The following is a 20,648-nucleotide window of genomic DNA, read 5'->3' as shown; positions in this document are numbered from 1 at the left end:
GGGGATGCTGAAGGCTTGCAGAGTCCACGGAGCTGTAGGTGCCGTGGACAAAGGATACATCTGCAAACACACATGTGTGTGCATGCGCGCGCACACACACACACACACACACACACTTATATATACACTCACCCCTCTTTTTAACAAAGAAAATCTCGATTTTCCAATGCTCCCTCCACTTGCTAATCCAGGCAGGTCAAAGGAGGGTCTCCAGGGGAAAGAGACTAAAGAAAACTGTGTAAAGACGGCAGCAACATTTATTTATCCAATAATATTCTCTGAGTGCCTGCTATGTGCCAGGGCTGTGCCGGATGCTGCAGGTGACACTGGGATGAGCCAGATGTCATTGCCCACAGAGCTTCTCCTCTAGCTGGAGAGAGAAATCCCAGGCAGCACCCACTACAGAGGAAGAGCAAGCGGGCTTCGCCCCGCAGGATGGCTCTGCTCTGACTGATGCGCAGTGGCTGCCTGCAGGGCTGTGTTGAATAGGACTCTGAGGCCATATCTGGGTCTAAGTCTTCTCACTGTAAACGAGGGTAATAATTACACCACCTCACAAAGTGTGTAAGGACTAGAAGAGGCATCTAAAGCATCAACACGATAGGCCCGGTGGAGACTGGAAGGCCAAATGTCTACTGAACTCTTGGATGGGGCCAGGGAGGCTGGCCACGCCCCGCAGGTGGGCCTTGATGCAGTGGGGTGGTCTCATCTCCCCCGCCCACCTCCCTGGAGTGAGGAGAGAAGGACGTGGGTATCTATCGCTCATACGGCCTCCATCATGCCCCAGTCAGAGGGAGTCTGAGGTCATTCCTCTTCCATGGCTCCCTATGCTCTAGGGGCCCAGCGTCAACCTCCCGGCCTCCACTCCTTCTAGGATCCTGACAGATGGTCCTGCTGGCAGTTCCCCAGTGACTCACGCTCTAGTTCACGTCTGAGCTTCTGCACAAGCTGCTCCCTCTGCCTGCATACCTTTGCCTTCATTCTTTATTCTTTGGGTCTCAGCTTAGCCATCCCCTCCTCCGGGAAGCCATGCCCTCCTGTCCTGCTTCCGTTTCCCCCACCATAGCACTCACCACTCGGGCTGTCCTTGCCTGACTCTTGTCCCTGTTCTCTGTGAACTCTGTGAGGAAAGAAACTTTGACTTGACCAAGGCGGATAGCCAGAGGTTCAAGAGTAGCATTTCTTGAAAAATACAGACTGGAGGGCTCCAGCCTGGATGGCCATTCGCTGTGCTGGATGGGGCCCAGGCGTCTGCATTTTTAAGAAGCTCCTTGCTTCTGATGACCTCTGACCTGGGGTCTAGTACCATGCCTGGCAGACCACTGAGTGGGTGCTCGGTGCTTGCTGAACAACCGCATGATTTCTGCACGACAAATAAGGCCACTAACTGACTGGGGTACCGTTTCACTAGGAGAAATGAGGCTGCTCGGGAGTTAGAAGGCAGGCAGGGGGACAACCCAAATCCGCTAAGGTTCAAACAGCGCTGGAGTCCCCGTGCGTTGCCAGGGCCGCCCCTACCTCGGGGGGGATGCTGTCCTCCGAGTCCGAGCTGTCCTCGTAGACGCTGCCGCCACCCGCCTCCAGGTTCATCTGCAGCAGCTGGTCGATGGTGGCGTCCACGGCGCCGCTGTTGGCGCGCAGCACGCACTCGATGATATCGTAATCCATGTTGGGGAACATGGTCTTGAAGTCGTCCATGGCCTGGTTGAACTCGAGGCGGCGCACCTGGCGGGCGGGCCGGCTGTTGTTGAGCTCCTGCGACGCGGCCGTGGCGCTGCCCCCGGCCCCGCGCGCCCCGGCGGAGCCGCCGCCGCCGCCGCCGCCGCCGCCGCTGCTCCGGCGGAACAGGCTGGTCATCTTGCCGAGCCGCTGGGCGAGGGCGCTGCCCGCCGGCGCCAAGCCCCTTTCCCCAGGTCCCTGCGCCGTCGCCTTGCGCTCCGCGGGCTCGGGAAGCTACTCCCGCGCCTTCCCGGCCCCCGGGCGGCCAGGTGGGGACAGCACGGGCGGGGCCCCGGGTCAGGACACTAGGGCGCGGGACCGCCGGCGGCCCTCGGGGAGCAATCCTCCTGGGGCGGCGGCATCCGGGCCTGGGCCGTGGGGGGCTCGACGGCTGGTCATCCACCTGCCTGGGGCATCCTGGGGCCGGCTTCACGAACAACGGTCCCACCTGAAACGGAGGGAGACAGTCAGAGGCTGAATGCAACAAACTGCAGCTCAGGGTGGTGGCCGAGGGGATTAGGGAGACCCCTGCCACGCCCACGGGACAACTGCTTCCTTCTGCTTTCTCCGCTGCAGTAATGAAACCGCCCTTCACTAACGCAGGAGGGCTATGCCAGCTGGGAGGGCCTGCTCTGTGCCAGGGACCATCCTAAGTGTTTTGTGTGGGTGAACTCAAGACGCCCCTATGAGACATTTGCTAGTATCCCCATTTTGGTGATGGGAAAACTGAGGCAGAGACGCTGAGAAAGTAGAGGAGCTGGAATTTGAACCCAGGACTATGGCCTCTCAGCTACTGGTCTCAACCACTACACACATTGTCAGAGACCCTGGAGGACCTGACTGGGGCAGGAGGGACTCTGTATTAGGTGATGCCCTGCCTCTGGTCTCTGGCCCCATCCTGTCCCCGCTTTCCTCATCTTCCCACATCAGAGTCCCACCATCATGGTCCCACACCTCGGCATCCAGTCTGTACAGAGTTCCTCTAAATCTGTGACCGAAAACCATCCAGCCCCCTCATATCCAGGCAGGTAAATCACTGCCAAGGTCACTTTCTGTTAGTGCAGTCAACTGAGAAGTGGATGTGTCTAAAATCATTAAGTTCTGACTTTCTCACGTTCATCCCAAGTTTTACAGTAATTTTGCTAATTGTAGAAATGTGGCAGCTTTATTTTAAGGGACTGTTCTATCGAAGGATATTCTTAAGTTTGATAAAATAGGTGCAAACCTGTTTTCCCTTTTTTAGGACTTGGGTCATAATCTTAACAGCTGATACAGAAATGTTTGTGTGAGCAAATCCATGTGATGATCTTCTTTGTCATAATGTTAGGAGTCAAATAACTGATGATGTAAGGAAGATAAGACCAGAGGAGTGAGGAAGGTGCAGTGACCCTCCCTCACCCCGGGGTCAGAACACCCATCGCTACCACTGACTCTCTCTGTCCCATTAGGTCAGTCCCTTCACAGGTAAAATAGGCCCTCATACTGTCCCCCAATGCCTTCCGGAGTCATCATGCTAAGATTCTAATCTCCACCTCCTTGGAGGGAGGTGGAAATTGTCCAGGGCTTATGTTCCAGGGCTTGCTGGGTAGGTGTCTGCCTAGTCCCAGGTGAGCTGTATTCAAGAACCGGAAACTAGAAGCACATAGGCCCCATAAAGCCCCTCCCCCCAGCCCCCAGCACTGGTGTCACAGAACTATAACCCCCCCCCTTCCAGAGAAAACCAGTTACCATTCTGGCGTATCTATGTCTAGATACTTTTTCTAGGCATATACGACCAAATGCATAAATCTATTTTACTGAAATGTGATCAAACGATAAATTCTACTTTGCAACTTGTATTTTGCACTTAATAATGTATTATAGCCATCTTCCTATGTCAGAACATATAGATCTACTTCATCATCTTTAATGCCTGAGTAATATTCTGTTGACTGGGTGAAACATGATTTATCATTCAACCTCCTCCTCCCTGTCACTTCCCAGATGAGCACGTCACAGCCCAGAGAGGCCAAGCCATTTCACAAGGAGACACAGAGGGAATGACCTCAAATGATCCATCCAAGAATTCTGTTATGAGAATGAACATAGGAAGGAAGCCAAGTATGACATGGCCTCCCACAGCTGGCTTTAGACACCCCAATCCCTCCCCACACACACCCCAACACATTGGAAGTTTGGAGGATGCTGCTCTGACTGCCAGAGTGTCCTCCAAGACAGGACTCCACCCTGGAGGTTGCCTCTGTCCTGGGCTCTGAAGCCTGCCCTGAGGCCTCTAACAATGACCTCAGGGCCAGGAGGCCTCAGAAGCCAGTGCCCTGGGCTGCCATCTGCTGTCCTGGTGTCATCATACATGGGGGTCAGTGCCTAGTCCTAACGCCCTTTGGCACCCAGTGCCTAGTCCTTTCTCAAAAAGTCTTTTTGACTTTTTACGTGACATGTAAAAAGCTAACAACTCTAAGCCAGCACATGAAGAGAAAGTGGCTCAGAAACAGTAATGGGAAATGCAGGGCAAAGGATCTGATGTACAGAAATACCATTTTCACAGGACTCTGCAAGGATTCACAGATTCCCAAGCCAGGCTGCCTATAATTAGCACCAGACCTGGCTTGAGGCCCCCACCTCTCAGAGGACCATCCCCCTCCCCCTCTCACTAAACTCAAGTGCAATCTGAGGCCAGGGCTGAGGTGTGGCTATCGAGACTGGGAGGAGGGAGAAGGGCTGTCCTCAGGATCAGAGTCATCTCTGTCCCAGGCTGCCTTTTGCAAGCAGCACAGCTCAAATGAAAAGCAATTTAAAGCACATGAAAGAATTAAGGCAGGATTTAGGTTTATGAGCTATGCCAGGCACTTTCACATTTAATCTTTATAACAACTCCAGCGGTAGATGTTATCATCTCTTCGTTTCATAGCTGTGGAAGCCAGTTCAGAGAAGTTAGGTAACTTGGGCAAAGTCACACAGCCAGTACACAGAGAGGCCAGAATTAGGAACCTACTACCTAAGACCCAAAACTGCCAAGTCAGGCTTGTAGGGCTAAGAGCCAAGGAACCTCAGAAATGCAGCCATGTGTGCCCCAGGCTCACAGGCCAGGCACAGCCTGGCCAACATTCCAGCAGAGGAAATGTGACCCAGACAAGCACTGAGGAAGGAAAGGCAGGAGGGTTGTGTGTTGGCTGTGCCCAAAGCTGGCTCTGTGACCTTGGGGAACCCACTTCACCTCTCTGAACCTCTGCTGCTGGGCACTGGCAGGGAAACAGATAACCCTGGCTGGCTTCTGAAGAAGAAAGTGAACCAAACCCGCTAAGCCCGTTAGATGTCTTGAAGGCTGACTCAGAGGCTCTCCTGAACTCATTGTTGTTCAGTGACCTGGGGAGTGGAAAGCAGAAATCACACACCTGTCCTCCCCCAGGTCCCAGGGAGCCAGGCCTTTCCCTTCCCAGTAAAGGAATCCAGGCCTGGCAGGGGGTGGCAAACGGCCAGCCTTCACTCTAAGCCTGAGCAGACAGCCAAGGCCTGAGTCACTCCCTCCTGGCCCAGAGAGGTAGGCAAGCTGCCCCAGTGTTGTTCTCTTGACCTTGCCCAAAGTCACCCCAGCCAGTCTCCTGAAGGGCCAGGTAGGGTCCACAAAGGGGGAGGTGAGAGCCTAGGAGCCAGAGTCCTAGGCTCCCATTCTGATGGGCCTAATAAGACTGTGTGACTTGTCCGGCCGGGCGTGGCTCAGTGGTTAAGCATGGACCTAGGATCCAGGCGATCAGGGTTCGATTCCCGGTCAGGGCACATGCCCGGGTTGCGGGCTGATCCCCAGTAGGGGGTTGCAGGAGGCAGCCGATCAATGACTCTCTCATCATTGATGTTTCTATCTCTCACTCTCTCTCTCCCTTCCTCTCTCTGAAATCAATACAGATAAAAAAAAAAAAAAAAAGACTGTGTGACTTGAAGAAATTATTTCACTTCTCTGAACCTCAGCTTCCTCGTTTGCAAAAACAGGGGTAATACCTACCTGGCAGGGGGTGTTGTGATAGAACTTATAAGGGTGCCTGGAGCACAGTAAGCACCCTATGAGACAGGATGGTGTGGCCTCAGCCACAGGCCTTAGCCCTTTTCCTGGACTACACACACGCCCTCAACAATCTTATCCACTCCCATGGCTTTAAATTCCATCTACACACTGAATACTGGCCCCCGAATTCTCTCGCCCTGAAGTCTCCTGGAACACACGCTTCAACCCCACACTTGCCCATCCAACATGCTGCATCCCTCTGGATGTCCAACAGCAGCTCCAATGTTACAGGCTGTGATTTCTTCCAACCCCAGCCTGCTCCTCCTCGCCTCCTCTGTCATTGGAAACTCCACATGGCTCAGGCCAAACACTTGGGAGTCATTCTTGAGTGCTCACATTGTCTTACACCCCACACTCAACTGCAGCAAATCCAGTCTTCCTTGTCTTCCAAATGATTCCAGAATCCGGCCCCTCCTCACCACCTCCACTGCTGCCACCCCTACTCTGTCTTCCTGCCATCCCCATTGCTTCATGTCATTCCTCTGCCTCAAACCCCAGTGGCTCCTCATGTTCTCAGAACATTACCCAGAGGCGCCTTATCGTGGCCCATGAAGCCCCACATGGTCCTGCCTGCACCACCTCTCCAACTTTGCCATCAAACCACACACACACACAGGCACACACAGGCACACACAGGCACACACACATGCTCAGTCCCTCCCCTCCCTCACTCTGGCCACACTGGACCCTTGCTAGACCATCAACGAGCCTTGCAGGCTCCCATCCGGGAGCCTCTTCACTGCCCCGTCCCACCATCTGCTATGTGCTTCTCACAAACAGCTACATGGCTGCCTCCCTCCCTTCCTCCTAGTCCTTCTGCTAAGCATCACCCTATCAGGGAGGCAATACTACCTACCCCACCTGCCACGTTCCCTAACCCTTTATCCTCATGAAACAGATCACCAGAGAAATTTTATATTTAATTGGCACTGACCATCTTCCTCACTTGAGTGTACGCTCCGTGAGGGCAAGGTCTTCACTCTATTCACTGTGGCACCCCCAGTGCCTGAAAGAGCGCCTGGCTCTGTCAACAGGTGTTTGCTAGGTGGGTAAGTAAAGAAGGGAAGGGGAGATGCAGGAGCACAATAACTGGGTCGTCTTCCCTTCCCTTCCTCCTGGGGCTCATAGCAATGGCGGGTGGGGGCCTTTTCATTTCCAAAGCCCTTTCTCCTCAATGTTCTCATTTAGTCCTCATGACAAGCCACTGACATAGGGGCATGCATGGCTATCCATCCCCCTTCACAGACAAAGCAACTGGAGCCAAGGCAGTCCAGTGACATGCTTAAGGTCCCATGAGCCTTCATCGCCTGGCCTGAGGCTGGAACACGGCTGGTCCTCTTTCCAAGCCAGCATCAGCTCCAGAGGGCAGGAGGTCAACCCCCTTCAAGATCTGACTTGACCTTCCACTGCCCCCCATGAGGACCAGGACTCACCTCTGAAAGGTGGGGACTAAAAGGGGTGGGGGTGGAAGGCCAGAGGTCCCAATTGCCAGCACTTCCCTGCCCACCCCCTCACTCTTCTGAAGGTGGGTGGGACTGCCCCAGGCCAGCTCTGTCCCTACACACCCCTGGCTTCCCTCTCTGAAAACCCCCAAGGGACAGGGACAAGGGACAGATAGGATCTAGTGATCCATCTGTAATTGCTTTGATCACAGCCTGGAGAGGGACTCGCTGTCTTGTCTAAGATCTGGGCCCAGCCTGGTGCCACCATGCCAGGCCACTAGGTGGTGTCCCAGGGCTCAGGCCATGGCTGCGCCTAAGGAAAGGGCAAACAGCAGCTTCTCTCTCAGAACCCAAGAATCTGCCCCACCCCCACCCTTGGACTGACTAAAAGGGAAAGGAACCACCCAACCACCCCAGGGACCTTAGTTAGAACCCAAGATTCGAGAGAGTCAGAATAACTTATTCCCGAGGTAGGAAGTACGAGGCACACGTGCCATCAATGTATTTCCTGTGTACCTGGCAGACATCACTAATCCACCCAGGTATTACTGTCCTCAGAACTGTTTTTTTACCAAAGCACTCTGGGCAAGCCACTACCAAGTGATTAGAATTGGCAAGCGAGACCCAACCTGCTTGCCAGCCCTTTCGTTTCCCGTACAAGAGTAGGCCCAGGCTAACTTTGTCCCATCAGGAATCCAGGCTGCAAAAGCCGGCCTGGCCAGAATGAGGTCATATGACCCCTGGGACGCTTGTGTAACCACGGCTCAGTTCTGGGGAAACCTCAAGTGGGTAATGGCAGCGTTAATGGAGAGGCTGCTGGGCTGGGGCAGCTGCATCCTTGATCCAATTGTCACCTCAGACGCGGCGGGGGTGGGGCACGGGGAAGTCTGCCCAGCTTCTTGGCTTCTGAGCTGGAGAGGCCCCAAAAGGGGGAGAAATGAAGGGAGACGGGGGACAAGAGACAGAGAGGCTCTCAGGGTCGTGTGTGTGTGTGTGTGTGTGTGTGTGGCGTGCGCGCACGCGTGTAAGTGTGTGTGTGCGTGTGAGCTTCCAGTGGGGGCGGGGGCAGAGGACACAGCCCTCACAGAGGCGTCTTGTCCTCCTGCCCCTGCACAGGCTTGTTTTCTTCCCAAGCTATTAATGTCGCTGCAGCTTCAAAAGCCGAGTGACCTTTAAATGCCGAGGCTCCAGCTCCTGCCCAAGGCTCGGAAATGGCTTAATGGAAACTCAAACGGCCACAGCTGCTGGGGCAGCAACAAGCCAGCCCCATTCCCTAGGTGCCTGGAGCTCCTGGGCGGCCACATCTGTGCCCACCTCCAGGGTGGGGTGGGAGTCAGGACGGGCAGAGAGGACCCTTGGGCACGGCCACGGGGGAAAGGAGGCCTGGGTGGACCTGAGAGCAGGAGGAGGGAGGGAGGGAGAGACAGACAGCTCTGCCATGCCCTGCTGTGTGATCTTGGGTGAGCCATTTTCCTCTCTGGACCAATCCCCCATCATTTAGTCTAATCTAAGGGTGGGGCAGAAAAAACATCTTCCGCCCCTAAAAAAACATTTTAAAACTCTGTAGAAGGGAAAGAGACATATTATCTCCTAATTTTTCTCTCTCTTGCCCCAACTTCTGCAGCCAGGTCTGTAGCCACTGGGGGCTGTCGGGCAAGGGCTAAGGCACGAGGTGTCAAATGAAGGTAATAAGGTCCTTCCCCTATGGAAGGATTGGCCCCGCAGCCTCAGTCCTAAGGACACCATCATTTATGTCTGCTCCTGAGGCCCAAATGTCAGGCTTGGCTGCCATAAAAGGCACAATCAAAAAGCCAACTCTGCCTTCCAGTTGAAAAGATCCAAGATGAAGCTCCTCGGGCCCGAGCACCATGTCATTTGTTTGGCTGACCTCGGTAGCTAATGGCAATAATAGTAATAATGATAACATAGCACCAATGCCTGCTTCCTGACATGCCAACCACTCTTCCAAGTGCAATACACATGTTAACTCTGCATCCTCTCTACAGCCCTGCGAGGTACTTACTACCACCACTATTTCCACTTTATAGATAGAAGGAGTCGAGTAACTTGTTTAAGGTCACACAGCTAAATGGCCAAGCTGACATTTGAGCCCAGGAGGTCTGGTTCCGGAGTAGACACTCTTAATCCATGGGCTTGACCACCCTTCTGTCTTCCCTGGAGCTGAGCACAGGGCTGGGCACTCAGCAAAAACTCAGTATCTGCGTGTGAACCGCAGAGGCTGGGGGAGCGAGAGAGGGGCCTTCAGGCAAAGCCTCATCAGGAAGGAAAGAACCCTGGCAGTTTCCTTACAAAAACCTTTTCCCTACCCCACCAAGGTTATCAAGTTGCCCCGGCAGCCAACTGTCTTCCATCTCTACCTGAGATGGTTGGGACTATTATCACAACAATCCCTCTCTCCATTAACAGACATCACCAGCTCAGCCAAGACACTCAACAGGGGCGTATGGGAGGAGATCAAACCTCACCACCCCACCTGGAAGCCCTAGGGCTGAGCACACCCTCTGGGCTGGCCTGAATGTGTGCGTGGCCGGGACCGAGTGCAACGGCCCAAACTGGGAGAAGGGAGCCACTGGAAGCTCAGGTGCATGGCAGTGAAGCTGGGCTGGCTCCAGGCATGAGCTCATGCTGGCCCAGGTCCAGCCCCTTGGGAGCCACCTGCCCCTCCCTGGGCCTCTCTTTCAGGCAGTCAGGGTGAAGGCCCCTTCACAGGTGGGGCCTGCATGGTCTGGGGCTGAGCCCCAAAGTCTGGACAGCCACAGGAGATGTCTCTGTGCCCCTGGGACAGGTGGTCGGTCAATACCACCACATTTAGTATTCCATTTACTATCTGAAAATGCCCTGGGAATCCAGCCCAAGGAACCAAGATTAGGGCTGGGTGCTCAGGGTGAGCAGTGGAGGGTCCTGGGGCCAGAAGTCCCAACCCCTGCCCCCTTCCTCCCACACTAACACACACTTCTTTGCACTCACCCACTGATCCTAACTCCACTCCTATGGTGTTCATATACTATATATAATAGAATATTATACAACAGTAAACAAAAAAGAGGCATCTCTATATGTCTTTATGCCAAGACTTACTGCTAAGGGGAGTGATGCAAGACACAAAACGTAAGTATAGTCACTACAGGCATGGCGGAAATACAGCAGGTTTGGTTCCAGACCTCCGTAACAAAGTGACTATCACAATTATGCAAGTTGTAATCTTTTTGCTGGTAGAGGGTCTTCCTTCAATTGTGAACAACGCAACATCTGTGAAGTGCAATAAAGTGAAGTGCGATAAACCAAGATGTGTCTGTGTCGTGCACTGTGGTGTGTGTATGTCTGCACGTACGGGGCGGAAGAGCTCTCTGAAAGAATTCATGAGAAACTGATCATGCAGGTTGCCACTGGGGAGTATGAGGTCATTAGAGACAGATCAGGGTGACTTCCTCTGTAAACCCCTGTATATTTTGCTTCATGTTCATTTATTAATTTTAAAATAAAATCAGCAAGTAATCTATAAAGAATATCCAAATGACAGCCTTGCCAATGTTTTATTTATGTTCTTTTTGCATATGTGTACTATCTAGAATGGACATGAATTTAGTAATAATTATAGCAAATACCTATGAGCACTTACTATGTCCATGTACTTTCTCAGCACTTGGTATGTATAATCTCATCAAACCCCACAGTAAGGCAATTATTATACCCACTTTACAGAAAGGGGAACCAAGGCTCAGAGAGTTTAAATAACTCATGTAGGGTGACACAGTCAGTGACAGAGCCAAAATCTGAATTCCAACAGTCTGCCCCATACCCCATGATCTCTACCTTATACTGCCTCTAATTTAAAGAAAGAAAAACAAAACCAAAGAAACAAAAACTGAATGATGATAGAAAATCTTAAGGAGAAAGTGAACCATAGAGCCTCCAGGGCTTTAAAACTTTTGTAATCCTTAGAATCCCAACTCAATCCCTCCTGCCTCGACTTCTCTGAGGCCTTCTGCAGTCCTGCCTCTGGCAACCAGGCACCACTCCTCCCCTGGCACACCCCCATCACTCATGGTCAGGGACCCGTCCACTCCCTGGTGGGGTTGCCACGGAGAGTAAGGCCCAGTGGGCAAGGTGATGGCCAGAGCCCCAGCTCCAGATGGAGGGCCCACTGGGGCACAGCAGCGTCGCATCTGTCCAGGAGGCAACTGGGGCTGGGGCGGGGCGGGGGGGGGGGGAGCAATGGCTCACATCGGGCAGCCAGGACACCATCAGAAATTCCACCCCAGTGAGAAGGGCCCAGCCCAGACAGCAGATGAGATTGTTCAGAGTCACTTACCAGCCCAGCTTCTCCCTCCAACCACAGGCTACTCCCTTCTCCTCGCCTCCGCCCCAGCTCCCCTTCCACAGCCGCAAAGGAGTTGCCCAGAGGCCAGCTGCCAGGCCTCCCCTCCCCTCCTGAAGCCCTCCCTCATCCACATGGCCTCCCCTTCACATACTTACCCACCCACACATGCCCCCTGGAGAGACCGTGGTTAGGAAGGCAGGAGGAAACCTCATGCTCTCACTTCCTCTGGTGTGTGTTGCAAAAGGTCAGGGAACTCAGCCACAGTGCTGGGATTTGAACCCCAATTTCGAGACTCCTGGGCCAGTGCGGGCGCACACTCCAAACCAGCTCACGTGCCTGTGTGTGCCCGAGGACCAGCTCACTCAAACCCATTCACACACACCCAGTGCTGGTTTCAGGCCCTCAGCTACAGGACACAGACACCTGCTTTAGATTTTTTCTAAACAATCCCATCCAGCCCTGCCACTCAATCCACTTCTCTCTCCACCCAACACTGAAGCTGTTTTTAAAATTACAGCCAGTCTCCTAAATCCACACTGATGTGCACTAACAGCACCCTCACCCTTCCCACAGTCCACCCTGCAAGCCGCTCCCTTCACTATGCTGAAGGCAGGGCCAGATGTGGCCCAGGACCCCTGTCTCTTCCCCATCTTTGCCCAAAATAGTTTTCATAGCACGTGGTACAGCAACAGTAAGGTGGGGGTGACCTGACTTGCAGCAAAACTGGCCAGAACTGGGAAGTGGGACATCTTAGCCAAGGTACCAGCTTCCTGCTTGCCTGCAGGACCAGCTCCTGGAAGGGAGTGCAAGGAAGGATCTCAGGCCAGATGGGGCTGGTAGGCCTAGCCCTCAAATCTGACAATCAACGGGAGGAGGCAGGAGCTCCTAGGGGTCCCACAACCTGCTTTCTTTGCCTCCAGGGGGCCTCAGTCTCCACCTCTAGAAAATGGAGAGAAATCGTCCCTACTCAGTCTGACCTTTCCCCTCACTGAAACCTCCCAGGGATTCAGGGACATGAGTGGGGTGGGAAAATGGATCAGGGTAGGAGAAAGACACCACTGTACAAGATACAAACCATGATGACGCCTCTGCAGGAGGTGGCTGCATCCCAGTCCCCCAGGGCAGGAAGGCCCCGTGCCCTTTCTTTAGCTACAGTACCAGACCCCTTCCTTGAAATGAAATTCTCAGCGGAAGCCCATTCTATAAAGACATGAAGCAGAAGTCTGCCCTCACCCGCTCCATCCAGCAATTATGTGTAATCAGAAAGCCTGCCATTTCCTGAGTGCTGCGCAGTGTTACCGGGGCATGATGTCAGTTAATCCTCATGATAACCCAGGGCTGTAGATTATCACCTTCTATCTTTATCAGAGCCATTCTACAGATAGGGACACTGAGTTGTGTGTGACCTAGAGGCTGTCCAGGACTGCGCCACATCCCAACTGACACAGCAGTTACTTGCAAGTGTTTTAAAGCCTGGGTTTAACCCCATGTGCTCTCATCTCCCAAGCTGTTTGTCCCTCTGTGTTTCCCCCACTGGTGCCAAGCTGCCCTCCCAGAAATGAAAATGTACTTCTCTGTCAGTCTGAGAAGCAAATGCTCTCTAGCGTTGTACCTCAGAGGGTGGTGAGACTTCATCAGACTCCCCTGAGGTGTCTGCTAAGAACACATATTCTCCATCCTACTATTCAATCAGAATCTCTGGGGGTGTGGCCTTGGTATCTGCATGTTAACAAGCTCCCAAGTTTAGTCTGATGCCCTGTAAAGTGTGAGGACCATGACTTTGCAGGGTGATGCAGTTCAGAGCCCTGGATTCTGGTTTTAGCTCCATCACAAACCAGCCAAGTGATCTTAGGCAAGTCATTTTATCTCCTGGACCTTCAGGTTCCCACCTGAAAAATGGGCCAGGAGGACGATATGATCTCCAAGACCCTTTCTAACCCCTGACATCCTCTGGGTCTGACCTGAGTCCCCAGATGGTCCACAAGTGTATGAACTGAATTTCATGGACTATTCAGTCTCTGTAGCAGCCAATATACACTGAAGGCTCACATTAAAAAAGCTCCTAATTGCTTGATTTAGGGAGATCGGCAAAAATACCTTGTCTCTGGCTCCGGGCCCTAAACAAATGCCTTTTGGATTATCCACGACACCTCCCTGGCCCCATGAATATCTACTTTCTTCATTCCAGACTGAGCCCGCCAGATTCTGTAAACATTGGGTCCCACACCTGGTCTTAGTCAACAGTCATCAGACAAAGGCACTGCCAAGTCACCCTACAAGCCCGAACTCGCCCAGCTCTGTCTGTCATGGTGAAGCAGCAGCCTGGGATGTGGGGACCCTGTCCCTCCCATCACAGAATGGGCCCAAGGGGTAGGTTAGATAGAGGAGGTAGCCAAAATGGCTCCAGCCTACATTTGTTACAAGGTTATCCAGACTTAAGGGGTAAGAGGTGACGGCACGGGAAGCGTCCAGCAGTAGCTGGGACCTTCCAAAAGCAGCTACGCGTTCCTCATTTCCTTGGCTCCTTGAAAGCACCATTAAAACCCGTGTTCCCCTAGTGCTCAAGCATTGCTTGCCAGTGACAAATAAATGACTCACTCATCCTTCAGGTCTACGGATCCTTGAGTGTGGAATGTGGGGGTTATCAGACTCAGAGCCCATGGACACGGGGTGAACTCTGATCCACGCTACCTTTGTGTACGGTGAACCTGTGTGTGCACAAACTTACCAAAAGGGAAGGACAGGCAGCGGGAACAGCTGTGAGCTATACCCGGGGTCTGCTGATCCTAGTCATTTAAGAATCCTGGAATAGGTTCTTCTCTCACTCTGAGTGTACTGACTGTCCTAAATGACTGTGCTTTACATGTGCACGGCACTTAAGTTTGCAATGCTGGGGCAGTGTGGCACCATGCAAGGCACGTGACCTCCACGGCACCCTCACAACAGAACTGCGAGGTAGGGAGTGCTATTTCGCAATGAGGAAATTGAGGCACAGGGGAATTAAACAACTTGCCTGAGGTGTCACAGCCAGGAAGTGGTGGAGTCAGGATTCTACCCCAGAGCCCACACTCTCAACCACTCACCGCACTGTCACCCCGCTCACAGTGGTGAGCCTCTGCATGGGGCAAAGAGAAAAACTGAGGCTCCAGAAGGGTGGGAACGTAGAATCTGCCTGGCAATAGTCCCACATCCAGGCAGCCTGGAGCAGGAGAGAAGCGCCTTTGTGGAGCAGGCCCAGCAGCAGGGAGATGGGGAAAAAGTGGGTGCACCCAGCTCACAGCCGGGCAGGCCAGTCCCGCCACATGCCTCAGCACCACAGCGGGACCGCTCCGGGCTCCCAGTCTCACCCCAGCAGGGCCTCCCTGTCCCAGTCTGGGCTCTGGTCAAGTTGTGTTTCCATCCTGACCACAACCACAGCAGCCTGAGTGAGTCAAGGCCTGGCAGGAGGAAGTGGCCTCACTTGAAAATCATTAACATGCAGGGCTGAGCTTGGGGCCTTTGTTCTTGAGCAAGGACTGTAGCTTTTCACTTTCAGGAAGGAGCTGGGAGGGTGGGGCAGGCTCAGAATTGCACAACCAAAGGCACAGGCTCAGACACACACAGGTCCCCTGAGGGAAAGCACCAGCAAACCCACAGCCCTCACACCCGCTGGGTCCACGCAGAGAGAGTACAGGCCAACCTAGCTCCACTGCTTTTCAGAGCAGGGAGGCCTTCCACTGGGGGGACAAGGGGGCTCTGTGGTCAGTCGTCCTCCAAATCAGGGAAGCCAAGCAACGAAAGGAAGCAGAAAGGCAGCTGACGGAGTGTGGGAACTCTGAAGTACTACAACCATGGTGGGAGCCCCAGGTCCCAGAGATGAAAGATGCTCCCCACATCAAGCTAGGAGGGGCAACCCCAGCTCTGGGAAGACTGCCTTCCTGCATCCCCTCCCCCCTTCTCAAATCATGCAGGTGTCTCCCATTCTCTGTGCCTCCCAGATGCAAGGCGAGAACAGCGAACAGTCCTCACAGGCACCCCCTGCGGCCCGGAAACACTGTGTCCACGGCAACGTTTTGTATGGAAAAAGTCTGTCTACAAGGAATAATGTTTAAAAAAAAAGTAACACAAACAACAAGAATAAAACAGGCTTTGAGCAAGCCCCACAGGCCCTTGGAACCAGGACTGTCCCTAGGTCCCAGGGAATGGGCTCTGCTCCCCTCCCCACCTCTCGGGGGTCAGCCAAAGGGTAAGGTTTCACTCTGCTCCCCTCCTGCACCTCATTAGAGCTTAACCTCCAGGCCCTTGAGGAAATTGGGAGAAATGGGACTCTTGTCCTTTGTCAATTACAAAGTAAACAGCTCTCTGGGGGTCTGCCCTCCTTTGGGGGGTCTTCTCTCGCTCTCAGACCCCTCCTTCCCACCTTCCCCAGGCTCCACGGTAGGTGGCGGCCTGTTTAGGGAAGCTGCCTTTTGCATCTGTGTTGTGGCACCTCTGCCTGGTAGGGGCAGGCCACCCACAGGTCCCACTCACCCCCCTTAAAGTCTCTGTTTGTAAAGGGCTTTCGGGGACAGGAAGCAATAAACAGAGTCAGGTGGCCAAGACGCAGGGGCTGATTTTGCAGTTTATGGATTTTCCAGGCCTCTTTGTACTCTCCCACCAGCTGCCTGAGGCTCTGTAGAGAAGCGCTGGTGAAAGACAGGCTTGAAAGGTGGCCTTTTGACATGACTGAGCTGGGTCTTTCTGAGCAAATGTGAGGGGACCGCATGCATCGATGGTTCCACAGCACCTTCTCGTAGACTCAAAAAGAAAAAGAGAAATCCCCATACCCAGAGCCCAGGCTACTAATAGCTACCCCTCTCCCTCTCGCTCTCGCTCTCGCGCTCTCTCTCCAGCCCCTGCTCACCTCTCCACCCAGCTCCAAATTACTTCCGAGAAGGCTGCCTCCCAGAGGGGAGGGCATGCCAGGCCAGGCTGCCAGCTAGTTCAGGCCAGGTGGGTGGCCCACCTTTACACAGACGCTCACAGCTCAGCTTAGTTTAGCTGCCTTGGGAGCGGAGAGCAACTTGGGAAAAGTTGAGTCTGGCAGGGAAGGAGGTTCTGGGCTGCGTGGCTTCCCCAATGCCAAGCTCAGCTCACATTCCCCAAAGGGGCTGGGGAAGCGGTGGCCCAGGTGTGCAAAGCCATGAGTGTACGGTGGTTTGTGAGAGCAAAAAAGGGAACGCTCCTTCTTGTCTCTCAAAACCCAGTAACCAATAAGGAACACCAGGTACGTCCACTCCATGGAAAGACATGCAGCCAAGACCTTGGCATGCAGTGCCAACCTGGAATGAAATGAAAAACCAGGTCGCAGAGCCACGTTTACACGACAGTTTTGTTCCAGCGTCCTTGTATATTTGGATATGCACAGGAAGACACACCACATGCTGGGGGGCAGTTGTCTAAGGAGTAGGGTCGCGTGCTGTTTACTTCACGCACCCCTGGGTCCTTTGAAGTTTTTACGACAAACATGCATTATTTCTGCAGCTCAAAAAAGTACACCGCTGGTGGGAATGTAAAATGGTACAGCTGCTGTGGAAAACAGTTGGGTGGTTCCTCAAAAAGTTAAACCTAGAACTGCTCGATGACCCAGCAATTCTACTCCTAAGTATATACCCCAAAAAACTGAACGCAGAGATTCAGATGGATATTTACACACCCATGCTCACAGCAGCATTATCACAGAGGCCCCAGCGTCAGTCACAGGTGAATGGATAAACCACAAATGTGGTGTATACACGCAACACAATATTATTCCGCCAGAACAAGGGATGACATTCTGGTCTATGCTACAGAATGGAAGAACCCTGAAATCATGCGAAGTGATGTGAGCCAGGCACAAAAGGAAAAATACTGTATGATTCCACTTTTATCATGTACTCAAAATAGGCAAATTCCTAGATACAGAAATCAGAATAGAGGTGACCAGGGGCTGAGGGGATGGAGGAATAGAGGGTTATTGTTTAATGGGCACAGACTTTCTGTTTGGGATTATGAACAAGTGCTGGAAACGGATAGTGGTGACGATTGCGCCACATTGTGAATATACAGTGCCATGAAATTGCCACTGGGTTAAAATGGTAAATTTTTCGTTATGTATATTTTACCACAATAAAAATATATAAAGAGAAATCAGGCAGGACGAGGCACTGAGTTGTAGAAGAGACTGAATCCCCGGGCAGAAGGGGGCACTACTTGGACTATTCAGAGACGGCAGCCAGCACACAGGAAATCCTGCCTGCACAGAGGAGCTCTGTCCCCATCTGCGTGGAGTGGGCCAGGGGACAATGACACCCCTGTTGATGAGGACTGTTCACATGGCCTGCAGAGTCACACATGCCACGAGGCTTGGGGGAGATGGCGGTGCAGGGATATTTTCTGAGGCATTTGGAATAGCTGGGCTATGATACATTAGAAAAGGTTAGTGTGCCAGCAAATAAGGCATGCACTGGAAAGCCTTGGATAGAAGGGGAGGGGAGAGGGGAGATGGTGTGCCTATATCAGGGGGAAAAAAAGGGGAGGTCAGGGTGGAGGAGAGAGAGAATAAGCCGTCTGTCCTAGAGGGTGCTCTGGCAGGCAGACATCTCCTTCATTCAGCAAACATCGCAGAGCACTCCCAGGTGCTAGGCAGTGGGAAAGTGGGGGTGGGGGAAATAGGACCCACTCAATAAATAGTGTGCTTTCAGTCCCACCACCCACCTTACTCAAAAAGAAATACATATATAAAAAGAAACCAAGAGCTGCCCCGCCTCCGCCTCACGCAGAAGGCGAAAACCCCTCTTACTCAAGGCCAAGCATTTCCACCCAGAATAGGAAACAAGATCAAGCCTGCAGCATGGGCCGGCCTCCCTGGTGACTGGGCCTATTCATACAGGCGAGCCTGTCAACCAGTTACCAGGCATCGATTGAGACCAGATCACTTCTTCCCAAAGGGGAAAAGCAAAAAGCAGCGAGGGTGGGCCAGGGTGGGCCAGCAGGTTGGGAGGCTGTGACTGATGGATTCAGATTCTCAGGCCCATGGTTTCCTGAGGTCTTTCCCTGCTCGTCTCCAACTGTGTGAGGACAGGGGAGCTGCGCACAGGGCATATCTGTAGTCAGAAGCACTCTGCCTCCCTCGAGATAAGAAAATGTAAACAGTGGACTTGGTTGCAAAAGGACCTGGTATCCAGGGCCATCCTGGAATGTGTAACGGGTGTGTATGTGCAAAGGAGGCAGGCAGCTCTGCAACATCTCGACTTGGCCACTTACAGCCCTCGCAGGGACCCACTCTTAGAACTGGACTGTCCAATATGGTAGCCACTAGTCACATGTGGCAAAATAAGTTTATTTTATTATTTTTTCAATCCTCACCGGAGGATATTTTTTCCAATGCTTTTCAGAGAGAGTGGAAGGAAGAGAGAGAGACTTCGATGTGAGAGAGACACATCGATTGGTTGCCTCCTGTACTCGCCCCAGGGGCTTCAGGGATCAAGCCTGCAACGGAGGTACAGGTGCCCTTGGCTGGAATTGAACCCGGGACCCTTCAGTCCGTGGGTTGATGCTCTAACCACTGAGCCAAACCTGCTAGGATGATAAATTTAAATGTTAATTAAAATAAAATTTTAAATTCCAATCCTCAGATGCATCACCATATTTCAACTGCTCAAGAGCCACCTAGGCTAGTGGGCATCACTGAACAGTACATTTCCTGCATTGCAGGGAATTCTATCAAAGTACTATTCTAGAACTCAAAGGGGGGCCCTCCTCCTTAGCAGTATGAAGACTGGAGGGGTTCATTGCAGTTATTCGTGGGTGACCAAGGACTGTGGACAACTGATCCCCAACAAAGGAGCCCTTCCACATCTTCTGGAAAGGGTGGGTAAGTGCAAAGTCCCCTTCTCCTGGGCATGCAGCTAGGGTGAGCACTAGGCCCTGTTCATCCAAAATCAAAGCTTTGGTCTGGTTCCCCAGGGGGAGAGAAACAGTCTAGTCAGGAGCCCAGGTTCTGGTTTCAACATGCACAGGTTCCAAGGCCCTCCAATTTGCTTTGCCTGGAGGAAGGGGGTGCTTAGCAGTCAGGGTTCATCTGCTGTCCCCATTCCAGAGTGTGCCCCATGATGGGCCTGGCACTGCTTCCTTGGGCTTCTCCAGAGCAATTGGAATGAGTCAGGGGAAAAGGGCAGCTGAGGCAGGGGTATGTGTGTGTGTATAGGGGGGGTGGTTATTAAAGTAAAAATACCCTCATTTCGAGGAACCTGATGACCGGCTAAGGAAATGAATGGAAAGGGGTTCTGAGAATGCAAATGATGACTGGGTGTTTGGATCTGTATCACCGAACTAACCAGAGAGAAAAATTGTCAAGGCACCTCCCACCCCTGCAACACCTATCACATACAATGATATGAAATGGCTACACCACCTTCACTCCTGATTTAACCAATCCTCTAAAGAATTTCCCCATTTGAGTCAAAGGGGCATCACCACTCCCTGCCTCAAGTTGTGTCAGCTTGGCCCTGAAAGTCAACCAAAATGAGCTGAACATCTTCAGTGTTTCCGGCAAACCCCAGATTCAGAGCTGGGGGCTGGGAGGGGAGTGAGTCAACAACCCACAAAGTGTGGGAACAACAGGAAATGAAAACCTGAAGGAAGAAGCTGGGAACCTGGGTTCTGGTCCTGGCTCTGCCCCATGGATCCTTGAGCAAGTTCCTTTTTCCTTTTAACCTTTTTAAAATAATAATAATAAAATAAAACGGATACAGAAAACTGCACAAAACAAGTGTAAGTTTAATGAATGAATTTAATGAACACGGCGAACACCTTGTAACCACTCACGTCAAGAAAGGAAACTGGGCCAGCCACTGCAAAACCCTCTCCCCATGCCACCAGCTGATTTTTGCAGTAATCACTCCCTTGCATTTCTTTGTCACTCAAATGTACAACCCTGGACACTATAGTCTTGGGTGGTGTTTGTGTTTTAAGTCTATTTTTAATCTACAGATTCCCCCTTTCTTTTCTTTTTTCCCGTATAATTTATGAGTTGAAGAACCCAGGTCATTTAACTAGAGACTTCTCAACTGTCTGAAGTTCATGGAGC

At 52.5% G+C, this 20,648-nt stretch overlaps 1 protein-coding gene across 1 annotated transcript in view; it reads right to left on the bottom strand.

The window, feature by feature from the left end:
* CUEDC1 (CUE domain containing 1) overlaps positions 1-20,648 on the bottom strand; it is a 75,266-nt gene that overhangs the window by 17,463 nt on the left and 37,155 nt on the right. Inside the window, exon 2 of the mRNA XM_081161302.1 lies at positions 1,519-2,167. Within this exon, the coding sequence (XP_081017428.1) occupies positions 1,519-1,857 (339 nt within the window). The 5' untranslated portion in view covers positions 1,858-2,167. The remainder of the gene's footprint in view (positions 1-1,518; positions 2,168-20,648) is intronic.

This window comes from Miniopterus schreibersii, assembly GCF_964146895.1.
Source record: "Miniopterus schreibersii genome assembly, chromosome: 16".
Lineage (NCBI taxonomy): Eukaryota > Metazoa > Chordata > Mammalia > Chiroptera > Miniopteridae > Miniopterus > Miniopterus schreibersii.
Note: the sequence above shows the minus strand (reverse complement) of the source record. Positions and strands in the feature narration are given on the sequence as shown.